This window comes from Chenopodium album, chromosome 25, assembly GCF_948465745.1.
Source record: "Chenopodium album chromosome 25, dcCheAlbu1.1, whole genome shotgun sequence".
In the NCBI taxonomy this organism is placed as follows: domain Eukaryota; kingdom Viridiplantae; phylum Streptophyta; class Magnoliopsida; order Caryophyllales; family Amaranthaceae; genus Chenopodium; species Chenopodium album.
Genome location: NC_137858.1, coordinates 7,664,257 through 7,680,505, shown reverse-complemented (window position 1 = coordinate 7,680,505; position 16,249 = coordinate 7,664,257). Strand labels below are relative to the sequence as shown.

The 16,249-nt window shown below is 35.2% G+C and overlaps 1 protein-coding gene and 1 pseudogene across 1 annotated transcript; both read right to left on the bottom strand.

Moving 5' to 3' along the window:
• Positions 1-5,457: 5,457 nt before the first annotated feature.
• On the bottom strand, positions 5,458-9,088 carry LOC145615006 (uncharacterized; annotated as a pseudogene).
• Positions 9,089-11,779: 2,691 nt separating this feature from the next.
• LOC145614426 (tyrosine--tRNA ligase 1, cytoplasmic-like) lies at positions 11,780-15,711 on the bottom strand. Its single transcript, XM_081669482.1, has 10 exons — positions 15,529-15,711; positions 15,297-15,444; positions 13,949-14,238; positions 13,764-13,860; positions 12,874-12,979; positions 12,677-12,759; positions 12,428-12,573; positions 12,231-12,336; positions 12,084-12,143; positions 11,780-11,996 (listed from the first exon to the last, which is right to left on the bottom strand). Exons 1-10 carry the CDS (start codon positions 15,627-15,629, stop codon positions 11,976-11,978), a joined length of 1,158 nt encoding a protein of 385 aa, XP_081525608.1. The 5' UTR covers positions 15,630-15,711; the 3' UTR covers positions 11,780-11,975.
• Between the last annotated feature and the right edge of the window lie 538 nt (positions 15,712-16,249).

Here is a 16,249-nt window from a genome sequence, read left to right as displayed (position 1 = left end):
GAAATGAGACTCCTGGACAACAATGGTGATGATTTTAATGATGGGTATAAGCAGCTTAATGATGAAATCAATCTTTTTAATTTCATTTTTATTATCATTTGTCTTAATAACATAATTTCAATTGAACTTTAATCTTTTATCAAGTATTCAGCCGCTTCGTAGTATTTAACAATGCAAATGCAAATGCAAATGATTGTTATGTATTGCATCAACTTTTCTACTAGTGTGATTGGATATTATATTTGTATGAATAACATAATATTTTTTTTAAAGAGATAACCCTTTTTGTACGTTTTACGTTTTTTAGGGCATATGGCCTTGCCTAAGCTTGGTAGTATATTAGTTTTCCATGTTTTTTTTTCATTTATTGTTTGTTTATTTGTACTAATCCACAACCTTCCATCATTAGCCAATGGTGCAAATAATTTTCTAGTAATGACCTTAATTAAGAAAAATGATCATCTAAACTACTAGCATCATTGTTGTCTTGAAACAAGCACCAAAAGAAATTGACAAATTAAAGCACTTTTTTTAAAAAAAAAAAAAAAAAAAAAAAAAAAAAAAAAAACGACAAATTAAAGAACATAGATCTAACTTTAGCTTAATAACTTATAAATTTCTGAGTAAAGGATAATATTAGAAACTTGATTATGATATCTATATAGATTTTGACATGAATCTTTCTAACCTTATTGGATCGGGCCCCTATAAACTTTGATTGACATGCTTTGAACATTGTTGCTGATGCGCTTAATTACTTGATTTTCATTTATAAATCTGAACATAATTAACTTAATTTAGTACTCCGTAGCATACCCTTTTTCTTAAAATTAAGTAGAAACAATAAATGAGACCTAAGTCTCAAAAAAAAAAAAAAAAGAAAAAAAAAAAAGACATAGATAGCCCTATTCTATTGCCCATTCTCTGAACCCTCTCATCTAATTGTAGAGGGAGAATTGCGTGATTGGCAAGATACAAAATAATCCTTAATATTCCCCATTGCTTGTGCACAAGGGAATTGAATATACATACGAAATGGTTGTACACTTGTACATTATTATTATGGCAGTACATGTATGTATTTATATTTGGATGATATTAAAAGAAATCATGACTTTTGTCTAGAGTTTCAACTTGACCATATTTAAGAGAAGGCATATATGTATGTTGCTGAAATGTGAGATGTAATAATGTTAACATATATAGTAATACCACATCAATAACTTTTGCACTACATATATGAATGTACATGGCTGCGTGGCTGCATTAGTTCATCACGTACATGATGTGCACATTAACTATTTATGCATACATGTCGCCGTCTTTGATCTAATAGTTTCTTTTTACTGTGTATGTAATTAGCAAAATACTTATTGTTCGGACGATGTTCTATATTGTTGGAAATTGATTTTGGCAAACCATTGATAAAAGTAAAAATGACGAGGCGTGGATATCATATATTCTAACATGATTGATATATCATCATGTATGTTCATATAAAATGTCCATGATATTCTTAATAACGGTTATTAATTAATGTTTTGCTTGTCTAAGCTAGCTATTGCATACGAAGTATATACAATTTTTTGAAAATGTTGACACACCAAGTCAAATATCTATCCCCAAATAAATCATCACCATAATACGTGTGTACCAAAATCTATCCATACTAAACTTCCGAAAAATTGATGAATTGTTAAATAAGAAAACGATATTCTTGCATGTATTGATGTATGTAATTACGGAATATCAAGATATTGCATGATGAACAATAAAAGCAGCTTCCATATTTAAGCCAAAAAATAAAATTAAATGGGAATGTGGCTTGTACGAAAGTTAATAAGGAAAACGATGTAAATATTCCCCTCTTTAAAGCTACATATAAGAAGCTAAAATTGGATCGAAAAAAATACGAGTACATAAAATATACAAGTAATCTTCATAACATTAATTCATATGCATGATTTTGTCATACATTCTAAACTTAATTTCAAATTAAAATTACTCGTAATATTCCTGTTTGATTCACCTTAATTTTGCTGAACTGAAATTATTTTTACTGAACTAAACTTATTTTTACTGAACTGAACTTAATTTTACTGAAATTAAATTATTTTTACTGAACTGAAATTATTTTTACTGATTTTCTATTATAATTCTTCTTTAAGAAAACTGAATTTTACTGAATTGGACTTATTTTTACTGAACTGAAATTAATTTTACTGAACTGAACTTATTTGTACTGAATTGAAATTATTTGTACTGAACTGAAATTATATTTACTTAATATTTTTTTTTAAGGTGAAAAGAATAGGGCCTAAGTATTTAAGTATCACATATTTCAAACATCATTACCCTAGCTATTTATAAATTAATCCGTAGTTGCATGTATACAAAGTATTAACCAAAACTAATAAAACCCTAATCTTTTCACCCAACAAACATGTCATCTTCATTACCATCAATCTTGTCCAATTCTCCAAACTCAGATTCAAAAAATGTTAAAGATGATGAAAAGCAGCTAGAAGATCATCCCAAAACTGAAAAACCCAAAAGAAAAAGCTCTTTTGATGCCCTGCTAGATATAAAATTAAGTGAGGACGACAACGATGACAACCTCGACGACGACGAAACGGACTGCGGGATTTGCTTGTTAATCAAAGCAGGCGGGTGCAAGAAAGAAGCCACTCCTTATTTCAATTGTATAAAAGCGGCCAAAGTGAGGAAGATGTAGAAAAGTTCATGGAGTTTGAAGAGGAGTTGTGCGATTGCATGTTAACTAAACCAGCTTATTACGTACCTCTTGTTAAAGCACTCCATGCTATGAGAATGCGTAATATTTGAATTTTTTAGTAGAGTCTAAAATTTCCTCGAAGTAATAATACTCCTTCTGTCACTTTTTAATTTTTATATATGGAATCTTTTTGTGAAAGAAAAACGATCAAAGCATAGAAAATAATCAAGGCACCTGTTACAAAGGAATACGTACTCTACCTTTTTTTTATTAATATCAATAATGAGATCCTTTGTTTTGTTTTTAATTTAAGTATAGGTTTTTTCACCCTTTATTCTTCGCCCCGGTTAGAATGCTTATTTGTACGGAGTCGTATTAAACAAAAAATCGTCTAAATAATATTTATGATTGAAACTTATCTATTACTTTTGCTTGAACCTAATGATTTTGGCATATTTCCATGTAAAAAGAACCATTGCGTGTTAGAAATTTGAAACTAAATTATTATATGAATTTAGTGTAATATATTGTTGTATTAGGATTATTTTTGCATAACTAGAGTCAAAATATTGATTAATTTATGTACTGTACCTTAAATTATTTACTGTGACAAATTAATACGGAGTACCATATATTATGATTAATGATCTTTATTATATAAGTCTACAATATGAATTACTTGGTCTAATGAAAAGTCTACAATGTAATAGAGCAGATTACATGGTCTAATGATTCTAATCACTTCTTTTATTTCTTAATACGAGTAGTTGCAATATTTCGACTTTCACGTTAATCAATGCATGAATTTAACTTACTATTCAACATGCTTGACCGCTTGTTATATACTTTGACTAGCCTAGTAGCCTTGTACATAACTCACCAAAGCCCACATGAGTTGTAGTCTCAGAACTCAGATGGCCTAGTAAATACAGGCATGTTGGCAAAATTGTACAGTTGTACGAACCAAGCTGCTTCAAAACACATGTATGTAGATTGTGTAGCCCAAGCCCATTTGATTGGCACAATGCAACGAAGTTGGTCCTGTGCATTTGCAGCATTTGTCGCCAATGATCGGCCCATAAATACTGTAACGTGCAACTTTCAATAATCCACGCATCATTCAACAAGTTATGGTCCACTTGGTTTATTTTACCATAGTTTAGACAAGTAGTCAAGTACCAACCAAGTGTTAGTTTCCCATTTAACTACGAAGTATATTGCTTGTACTACCTCTGTCCCTAATTTTTGCTTCTACAATAGTTGTACTGAGTAGGTAGCTAGATTTGTACGTAGTTTAGTAATTAGGGTATGTTAACTTCAGCTTAATTTCAGTTTAGTTAAGTTCAGTTCAGTTCAACTCCAATTAGTTCAACTCTCAATTTCCTTCTCTAAAAAAATATTCATTTCAGCTCTATTCAGTTTAGTTCAGCTCTAATCAGTTCAGTTCAGCTCAATGCTGTGAATAGACCCTTACTCCAGCATGTGAGGTAATACATGTAATAGAGAGTACTAAATAGAGGCAATTTGTTAATTAGGACGGATAAAAATGGGACAATCTTTAGGGCAAGGGGCGGAGACAATTTTTAGATATGTGCTCAATGCTTTTAAATTTTCTTTTTAAGAGTCGAATAGAGACACAAATCAAAAGTATGGTACACATGATTCAATCTTAACAGTTAACACAAGTTGTGAATAATTATGTATGTTTTTGAGTAGAAGATTTGAAGGGAAGCAGAGGAGAGGAAAGAATTCATTTTTCATAATTTCGATCAATAACAATGTATGAAGGGAAAACTCGCCATGAAGAAGAGCAGCAACGGTGTTTTTAAACTTCAATTGCAATAAAATTATCATTTTGGAGTGGAATGACATGCACCAAATCAAAACCAAAACAATAATTTTGTTTCCGAATTTTTTAAACATTTACTATTTCCGCAAAAATTATTCAAAATAGCAATTAGAGATAAAATATTGACGTGGCCATTGGATGTAAGAGAAAACAACATAAATTAAGATAGAAAGTTTGTATATGTAAGGTGGGTGTGAAAAATATAAATAGTGAATAAATTGTGATTAAAGAGGTACTCCGTAAGATTGTAAGCTTGTCACGATCTTATAAAATAACAGTGTTACGAGCTTAAATAAAAACGGAGGTAGTAAGTATTTGACTGCAAGTGCATGCCAATAATTTGATTTGAATCAATGTTGCATTATTATTTAGAAGAGGACAACTTATGATTTTATGAGGGCAGGACAAAGTGGCACCAAACCAATTATGAGGACAACAGAGGTTATGTACTCAGCTGCAGCTTTCTGGTAACAATTTTGTTACTTTCAAAACATGTACTGGTATTATACTATGGGCCTTTAAATTTCCCACCAAATTCTCATAAATTAGGCACTTTTTTAGAATTTAATGCTGCCAAATACTATATAACAAAGAAAAGTTTGACAAATATATAGACAAATATTCTAACTAAATAATAGATTAACAGGAGAAAGAAAAAAGGCAAATATTCTAGATTTAGCTATTCTGCCTTTTTAGAAGATAATTATCAATTAATTATTCACTTTGGGGCCTACGATTGATTTGAATTTGAATTGAAGTTGATGTAAAGTTTTGATTTGAATCCAATGAATATTATCTTGCTTGTGAATGCAAACATTGACTTTAAAAAAAGGAGCATTGCAACCCCAGCAAATGAACACAAAAGTCTTGCGCATGCTACAATGACTCAATGAATTAACAACTGGAATCTGTTGCAACGCAAACTCGGGTTTTTCAAATCGAACCCGGATTTGACACTAAAATGAGCTGAACTAAACTACTAGAATTCGAGGCACAACCTAACAAGCAAATCAATAGCACCAATACATTGTGTTAAAACAGAAAAAAAAAAAAAAAAAAAAAAAATTAACATGTTTAAGAAAACTAAACTGGTTGGCAGCAGGGTGTCTACTTCTCTTACAGTCTTACCCAGCTGGGGAAGGGAGACGAGTCGGATCCGCTGAGGAAGGGATATCAGGCCCCACCCGACAACCCTCAAGCATAAAGACGATATCTCCCATTAACGGTCTATCACTTGGGTCGACTGCAGTGCAGAGGAGACCAACTTTGATACCAAGTAAAAACTCCTCCCACTCGGATGATTCCGGGTCAAGTTCAAGATAACCTAGGGACAGTAACTCGGAAATTTGACCCTTTTGCAACTGTTTCTTGACCCATTTCACAATATCCTCATCCTGCTCAAACATAATTGGCTTTTTCCCAGTCAATATTTCTAACAAAACAATCCCAAAACGTACTATACACATCCCCTTCTTTGGTAACTTGACCTGTTGACATTACTTCTGGGGCTACATAACCAAGTGTTCCTATTGATGGAGTTGATGTCGAGGCTTCAATTGGTGTCGCGAATGCCAGCCTATCTAGTCCAAATTCTGACAAATGTGCTTCAAAATCAGCATCAAATACCACGTTCTGAGGCTTGATATCCCCGTGAACCATTTCTGAGGTGTGCAAAAATGTGATACCTCGAGCAATCCCAAGGGCAATCAAATGCCTCATCGGCCAATTTAGAACATGTCCATCATGGTGTGATGCTTCTTGAAGGAGAGTAGCCAAGTTACCATTAGGCATGTAGTCGTAAACTAGGAGCCTTATATCTGGTGGACCTGCATAATACCCCCTTAAAACAGTGAGGTTCCTGTGCTTCACTTTCCCGAGCATCTCAGCCTCCTTCTTGAAGACTTGATTTTCAAGGAGTCCATCAGGTAATCTTCAGATAGCCAGGACCATTCCGTCATTAAATGAGGCCTTGAATACCATCCCATACTTTCCTCTGCTTAGAACATTTTCTTCATCAAATTGCCTTGTTGCCTCTAAGGCTTCAGGCAATGTTATCTTGTTATTAAACATGACTAGCTTCGGGACACCACTTTCACTGCTGCTTCTACTTTTAGAGCTTCTTCTCGGTGTGCTAGGTTTCTTCTCTCCCCAGGCTGCCTTTTCTTTGAGCTTCTTGCGCCAACGAAGGAGGCTTATGACGTAGCCACAACAGCATAGTGTTAGGACAAGAATCCCAGCTAGAGCTATAGCAATAAGCAATATCGACCTTTTTTTCTTTCCCACAGATGGACACGCATTCTTCAATGGAGACCCACATAGGTTGCTGTTGTTTGCAAATAATGAGGGATCATTGAAGTGAGTACCTAGGGTTTTCGGGATTTCTCCTTCAAGATGATTAGAAGACAAATTTAAGTTTTGCAAGGTGGGAATATGGGTGATATTTTCTGGAATGGAGCCACTCAAATTGTTTGATGAGAGGTCCAACGTTCTAAGGTGTAGCAAATTTGATAATGAACTTGGTATAGAACCTAATAAATGATTCGAATCCAAGGCCAAATACTGCAAATTAGAGGAATTGAAAATCTCATCCTGAATACTACCATTCAAATTATTATGACCCAAATTAAGTACCTTCAAATGAGATAACCTTGATAAAGAATTCGGAATATTGCCCGCTAAACGATTCCAGGCAAGTTCAAGCACTTCTAACTCTGAACAATTGCCAAGTTGTGGTGGAATGTTCCTTGATAATCGATTCTCTGATATAGAAAGGACATCCAAGGACCGAAGGAAACCAAAAGTTGCCGGAATATCACCTAAGAGTGAATTAGAGCTAAGATTCAAGTATCTTAAACCAGCTAAACTACTAAATCCCTCAATACCATTCCACTGTAAATTGTTCTCCTGTAATGCAACAACCTCCAAATTAGGCAGCCCAAATAACTCAGCAGGCAAATTCTCAGAAATATTCTGCTTGCTCAAATCTAAAACTCTTAGCATCATCAAACTCCCAATGCTAGCCGGAATCGAACCCGAAAACCCACAATGACTCATATTCAAAACCATTAAATTCTTCATATCCCCAATTCTCACAGGAATCTGCCCAGAAAATTTATTAAAACTGAGGTTCAAAGTAGTCAAATTACTGAGTTGAAGCACTTCATCTGGGACCACTCCAGTCAATTCATTTTCACTCAAATTCAATACTTCCAAACTATGAATACTACCCACATCAATGTCAATTGATCCCACAAATTTGTTCCTCCCTAATGACAAAACCCTCAATCTATTCAAATTTTCGAAAACCCGAGGAATTTTCCAGAAATCTGATTTCCTTCAAGATCAAGAACCCTCAACACCCTACATTGTCCTAATTGACCAGGAATTTGGCCAGTTAGAGAATTATTAGCCACTCTTAGCTCCTCTAATCTTGTCAAATTCCCAAAATTCGCGATAAGTGAACCCGTGAAGATGTTTCCAGAAAGATCTAGAATCCTCAACGTTGGGATATCCGCCACCCAACTCGGAAACTCGCCAACAATGCAATTCGCGTGAACATCCAGAATCTCCAAACCACTCTTAAAAGTACAGCCTAAACCCGGCTTTGCGACTCCTGTGAGCGCATTGTTGCTCAAAAAAACAAATCGAAGCGACCTAGGGCTGGATACATTACAGAATACAGAAGCAGGGACCATACCAGAGAGATTATTAGAGGAGAGAGAAAGTACCTCCAACAACGGCATTGCCCCAATCGTCGCCGGAATATTACCGGAGATGGAATTGTTCTCTGCCGAGATATGAACAAGCGAGGTACAGCTGAGGATCGCCGAAGGCAGCGTTCCCACTAGAAGGTTCGAGTCGAGCCATAAGTACTGCAGCCACTGAAGCCCACCAATGCTCGCCGGAATCTCCCCGGAGAATCTATTCGACGACAAATTAATCAATCTGAGCTGCGACCCCTTTGAGAAATTCGCCGGGATTTGCCCGGAGAACCCATTATAGGAAAGGTCTAGCACTCGGACACTACCAGCAATTCCGCCGGGGATTCTGCCGGACAGGTTGTTACCGGAGAGATTAACAACCTGGACATTCTTCATTCCGAGAATCCCCGGCGGAACATCTCCGGAAAGGGTGTTATTATGAAGGTAAAGAGCTCGAAGCAGAGGCAAAGACGAAAGCGAACCCGGAATCGACCCATGAAAATTATTAGAGTGTAGGCTCAACCCCTGCAACTGCTTCAAATTCCCAAGCTCCGGCGAAATAACACCGAAGAGCTGAAGGCATGGAAGACGGAGGTCCTGAACTTTGCTAAAAGAACAGGTGACACCACGCCAGTCACAAGGGGCCAGTGACGTGGACGCATCCCAGCCGTCTAAAGCGCCAAGTGGGTCATTGAGATTGCTCTTAAAGGCTAGCAGTGAGTCAACCTCCGTCGTCGGAGCCGAAACGACGGAGGAAAAGAAGGTGGTAAGTAAGAACAAGACAAGAAAAATAGCCGTTGCCATAAAAAAAGGGGAAGGAAGAAGAAAGTGGGGAGAATAATGATTAGATATAAGAAGGAAGAAGAAGAAGAAGAAGAAGATTGAAGATGTTCATAGTTTATTATTTTTGTTTATGTTTTGGAGAACGCAATTTAGGGCAAGACTTGAGTTGTTTAGAGTGGAGTAGTGGAGTAGTGGAGTGTCAAGTGTTAAGTGTGAAGTGTGGTTTTTTATTTAGTAATGTAATCAAGTATGTGCAGTAGCGTAGACGGACTGTCGCAATCTATTTCCCAATAATGTTCCGTATGATTCATTATTATTATACCCGTTGTTATACGGAGTACTTTGTATGTAGTAATTATTTTATCTACGGGATGGTGTGGTTGGGTTATCAATTTTTTTATACTATAGGATACGAAGTACGAAATACGAGCAACTCTTACTTAGGCATGTTTCAATTTACTGAAAACAACTGAAATCAATTTTACCCTTATAAAGTTATAAGTGTTGAAATAAAAAAAATTAGTACTCTCTTGTCTCTTTGATCTATTTTGCTCTTTTCATTTGAAATATTGACACTAATCATAAGGTAAGAGAATTTTCTAAATTAATCTCTTTATATATCATACATAATATAGTCAAATTGGATCTTGTATATACTAATATAGACCCTTGTGCGCGTAGCAATGTGTGTTACAATTGTTGTTATATGTCAAGAAATCGTTGGGCGAGTCTAATTGTTGATGATTTTGGGTCATTGTAGGAAATAAATCAAATTTAGTGTATTAATTATTGACTTAATTAATAAACCTTTTTTTTCATAAAAGGAGGGATGTTTCTACTATGACCATCCCTATTTTAAAATCGTATGGGTTGATTTTTCCTTTATTTTAAATGCTCGACGTGAACTTGTGTGAAGGTGATCCTGTGTTTTTGCCTAGAGAATTTCTCTAGGGACAAACACTAAAGGTTTTAAAACTCGGCAAATTTGATCTTGAGGACACACAAAATCCTTTTTATCTACCCAACCTTGAGATCCTTCATCTTGTGAATCGTATGGGGTTTCCTGGAGATCAATTTTTCAAGAGGTTGCTCCTAGGTTGCCCTGTACTTAAAGAGCTTGTTATTCGAGACTCGAGAGGGTTGTGGTTTCGACAACACTATTTACATCGAGTCTTTAACCCTGAAGTCGTTAAAAATAATAGACGTCTATAGAGGCTATACTACAAATGGAGCAGGTGATTTGTGCATTAGCATTAAAGCACCAAACCTTAGGTGCATTACAATCTTTCAAAGAATACAGACATTTTATCACTTTGATGATGTAACTTTGCTAAGTAAGGCAAACTTTTGCCATAATTGTTGTTTTCCAATTGTAACAACTCAACTATCAGCAAAACTTAAGGTAATGTCATCCATCCTCTTGCATTGCTTTGGCTAGATCGACTTTTCGAGTTGATTATCATAGACTATAGTTGTGTAATTAACAAACTTGTTTATCTTATTGTAGGCTTATCGAACTAAGGATAAGCTACCAATCTTACAGAACTTGACCCATTTAGAGGTTGAGCTCGAAAATTGATACGAGCTACTAAAATGTGATCCTAAGTTGAAGTCATTATGTTTTAGGGAGGTAATGAAGCTCATTATTGTTCTATTCTTCTCCTTTTTCTTAAAATTTCGTGTTTAATTTGATAGTTTTTGAGATATTGGAATTGGTTCATTAGGCAACATGGTGTGACAAGTACGATTGCGAATATGTGCCAGAGTGTATGTCCTGCCTTGATAGGGTTGAAATTTTCATAAGGGTTATAGAAGATATCAAATTGGTAGCTTATATTTGGAAAGTTGCAACAACCTTGAAGGAGATGGTAATTAAGTTGAATTATATGATGAGCACTGAACAAGAGAGAGCTGTTTATCAAAGATTATTGAATCTTCCAAGAACCTCTCTAATTTGCCAAGTCAAGGTTAAATATTCAGACGACGATGATCCATTCTCTTTTTTTTTTTGAGAAAGGATGATCCATTCTCTTTGTAGTCTAGTATAAATTGATTTATTGATCATCCGTTCTCTCCGTAGTCTAGTACAAATTGATTTGTTGATGAGGATTTGTTCTTTATTTTGTCAAATATCGATTGTTCGTATACAATCAATATCATCTAGATTAATGTAGTAGAATTAGAAGTGCTAGCTAGAGATATATTCAAGGCATATTTCTTATTTCCGGCTCAGCTCGTGACAGTAATTGAGAACCTAGAGGACCACTGGACCAGTTTCATACTTTCACCAACCTCTATTATGATTTTCAGAATTGCATGCAAAATTTTTAAGTAATTTAACTTGACCATTAAACATTAAGTTTAAATTATTAAATTTATTATAAGCTTTTGAGCACCATGCTTTGACTAAACATTTTGCTTTATATTAATTTAAGGGTACAGGTGATATCAAATGTAGTAAAGATTTAAAAGCCAGGTGCATAATAGAGCATATGTTCTAATTAAAACTTGTGACTGACTTTATGTTGAACCAAGTGACTTAATTTTAACATAGTGACCGACAAGGACGAAATAATAACATAAAACCAAGAATCGGTAAATGAAAGGAGATGCAAGAGACTAAGAAGTGAAGATGGTGGGAATATAAGGGGAAAATTTTGAAAATCACTTTATAAAAGAGAGTTACATTGTGAAAAGCAGAAACCAGCCATAAAAACAAAGTCAACGTACGGAATCTTGACTTTTTCACCGGAAAAGTGACCCAAGATGTTTTTTTATATTTTTGTTAAATCAAGGTACTATTTGACAAAAAAATTCAATACACAAACTTGACAAAAAACAAGGTAGTTTTTGACACCTTTCCCTTGTTGGTATGATGGATGATTAATAATGGTGGCCTGGTGGTTGACTACTTGGTGACCTTGTACTTCTGGAAAAATAGGAAAAGAACCAATTAAAAACCCAATTATTCAAATAAGTCCGTAAATTATACAAATGCTAACAAAGATGTACAAACCTTGATCTTCTTTAATAGATTTCGGGCATATTCATTGTTGACAAAATGATCTCGGACAGGCTGATAGAAATATGGATGAAAATTTTTAAAACTCTATTGTATTTAACCAATAAAAACAAATGGAGTTCTGCAAGATCAAAATTATACCTGCAGAATTTTGTTAAGTGACTTTGATAATGCAGATTTCAAGTCCTTAGGGTGCAATGCCTCTGCTTCATAATCAGCAACTATTTCTTCAAAGGTAAGGTATGTTCTGATATTGACAGTAGAATGGCAAAGATAAGTCAAATGTAAAAATAGCAAAGTATTTCATAATCAAGACCCAGTAATGATGCAGGGCTTACTTAGGTCCACCATATGCAACTTCGCGATCAATGGTAAATTCCTTGAACCATGGCAATACAATGTATTTTACATATTCTAAACATGGATTTTTCTCAACAATCTTTGGTGGACAGTAAGCTTTCTTGATCTTCAAATTAACATCAGCCTAAGAAATACAGACAAAAATACAATGCTGATCAATAAAAAGTGCTTTTCTTTTGACTATTTAACAGTCAGTTTACAGATCAAAGATCTCTCTAGTATCATACCTCCGAATCATCCATAAAAATCGCAGATGACGGATCAGACTTTGACATCTTTTCTTGCCCTTGGAGCAAGCCTGGAAGCATATCTGTGAGCCACCATCAAACAAACTAAAATAAGTCATCAGCACAACCAATTTATGATCATAATTGATACAACCTAGCTAACACAACTTAAAAGAATACAAAGCAGAAATGCATACGGTGTGATAAAATGATAGGCTTATGCTTTCTTTTGATATCGTCACAGTACTCCCGAGCAAGCACATTGACCTTGCGCTGGTCCATGCCGAGCTGGCAAATGTCCGCCTATTTACAAAATTGTATTTAAATATCACAGTAGAAATAAATAGTTTTCCGTATAAAGCAATGAACAAAAGGAATGTTAAGAAGGGCAATTCTTATCATAATAACAAAACAAATTTAGAAAAATCGGTAAAATAATTAACATGAATTTAACATTTTACTACATGCAAAGACAGGGAAAGTACTCAACTATCACAAAAATAATAAACAATTCAACTCTTGATTACAAAGCCTGGTGCCAAGACAGATTACAGGGAAGGATTACTGTTGTACTCATTATGCCAATATATCAACCAGCTATAACGCAAACACGGCCTCAATAAAAATGACAAGGATGTCAACGGAAAGAAAGAGCATAAACCAAGCAACAGCCAACAGGCCACCAGGTTATAAAATGGTCACCGCATAAGCTAAACATATAACAAAGAGGTTCATTGTTAATAATATTGCAAAATTACATCTATTGAGCACCCTGAATTTGAAAAGAGCAATGAAGGAAAGTGAATCATGTAGCATATATGAGTATGATCAGCTCAAACAAGCATCATCTTCGCATGATCACAATTTCTCAAAACATACACTTTTTATCCTACCCTGTATATGAGTGCCAGTGTGTGCACAAGTTCTTTTAACTCCACTCCCTATAGTAAAATTTAAGGCATAATATATATGGAACAATTTCAAGAGCTTTGTACATTTTACATTAACTTAGCTCCAATAATATCCCAGTTAACAGTACAGCTGAATAAAAGTGAGTGAATACTCTTAACAGCATAATATAGTGTACCTTCAGGAAAAAGATATCAGCGCATTGCATGCATGGATAAAAGATCTGAGCGCCAGTTAAATCTTCTGGGTCTTCACGACCCATAATTTGACAGCACCTACAAGCAAAAGTTGCATGGGCCATCCATAAGCTTAATTACAAAAGTGAACTAGATAAAAACTAAATCTTATGGAAACCCCGATCACCTCTGGAGCCTTGGCAGCTTGTTCTTGGCGGCTATATCCATCACAAGAGGCCAGTACTCGTGTGCACGCTCATTGATTTCTTTGGAGGCCCACAAAAACTCAACCTTTCCTGAATCAATATCCATTCCAGCAGCCTTCCAGACTTCAATGAAATAGTTCCCAACTTCTTGTATTTTCTTGATATCACCACCCATTTTATTATTAAGTTGGGCAAACCAGTCTGCAATCCACATTCTTACTCTACAACCGGCAGATAATAGCTTGTTCACATTTATTATCTTCATAGCCCCCTGAACATTAAAATAGTAACAAGACCAGAAATACAACATCAACATAATTCACAATCACAAACCTTGATAGCTCGCTAGCCCAACTATAAAGGTAAGGTTAGAACACTCTACAGACCAGTCACACAATATTACATCAAGTGAATGTATAGATTGAACATAACACAACACAAGGCCAGTAAATGAACAAAACCCTTGGTAATCACATCATTACTGCAAGGGACGGAACCAATATCCATGTACCCTCCCAACCTAAAGTTGGACCTCCTAGACCAATGTTGACACCTCCCAGGAAGATAGTGGAGCACCCTCACTACTCACTTACTCAGACAGGCCAGAGAAACAGCAGCAACCCTCCCATGATTATCGGCCAGATCATGTTACCCTGCTTTAAAACTGGAAGCAACAATCTCACACCTTTCTCTAGATTTTTTTTTTTTTAACTTTAGCTGTTTATCATCATCGGAAGGGTTCCCTCGACTAAAACCTCTAAGTAAGCCAACATTTGTTGCCCATAACAGGGATCAACCTCGACTATCACCTCCATATTCTATACCGGAACAATTACCAACAACAAGCTTGTTCGAGTGTATTGTAAAGAATGCCAATGTTAATCAAGTAGGTAAATATTTTAGACCTAGTGACTAAAGTTTAAGAAATCTCAGCGCAAAATTACAACTTCTACTTAACTAATTTCCCCTTGCAAGTTATAGTTATACGATAGCTTGCCATTATCATTTGAAATGTTATTATCAATCCATCAAAATGACAGCATAAACAACACAACCACTCTATGTATTAGATGTAGTCTATGTTATTCTTACTCCTCATTTCACCACTTATATACCCATGTTACATCCTCGACACTTTAACATGAGTCTTAACACTTGAACACGTACCCGTACCAACATCCAATACAAATCACTAATCATTCATATAACATAAATTAATCCATTTTAACCCCACCCCAACACACATAAAGTAATTCCCAGGAATCCCAGCTACAAAACAAAATAAAAACACTAAATTTCGAAAACAAAACAATAAAACTAGAATCAAACCTGGGCAATATGCATATGACCAGAAGGTTCAAACCCATCATAGCAAATAGGCTCAGGTTTCTTCGAAAGCAGCAACATCAGCTCAGATTCTTGAATACACTCTTCCCCAACACTCTTAATGATCTCAAATCGTTCCTCCAATGTCATCCTACATCATACAAATCAAGAAAACCCCATTAAAATGAATTCAAATGAGAAGAGAGAAAGTGAACCCAAAAGTACAGTGGATTACCCAGTGGAAGAGGATGATTCTGCGGCGGCGGGGGTAATAGAGAGAGAATCGAGCTTTTCTTCCGGCGGACATTGTTGGTCTTGAGCTTTGTCGACCTCCATTGAAGTTGGTGAGTAAAGCGAGGAGAGAGAAAGATGAATTAGGGTTGTCGAAATTCAGAAGTTTTACTTGTTTAATTGTACGTAGTAGTTTTTTGGGAAAAAAAATGGGGAAATTAAGGGGTTGTTTATATATGAGGATTAGAAGGGATCTTGACCGTTTGTTATTTAATCGACGGTTGTCGTTAGATGGGTTTATGTGAAAGTGAGTTTCACGCGCTTTAGTTTTTTAAGATGTTAAAAAAGTTAAATTGAGGAGTAAATTAGATCACCATATTTTATTGAACTTCTTGATCATAATTATGAATCAATTGCTTATGAGTCTATGAGACCAGACAACTCGCGAGCTACTTAAGTTCGACTCGCTCGGTTGAGCTCAACTCGAACTCGAAATGTTAATGAGTCGAGTCAAGCTTGAATTTCTTTATATAATATTATATTCACTACGGAGTAAAAATTAAAATATATGATAAATTAAACCTTATTTACATTAATAATTAATAAATAAAATGTTGTTTATGTACCAGTATCATAGTATGTATTTTTCAAATGAAAAAAATTAAGAGAATGAAGAGATCTTACACTAATTAGAGAGATCTACTAAGACTGATCAAATTGAGAGC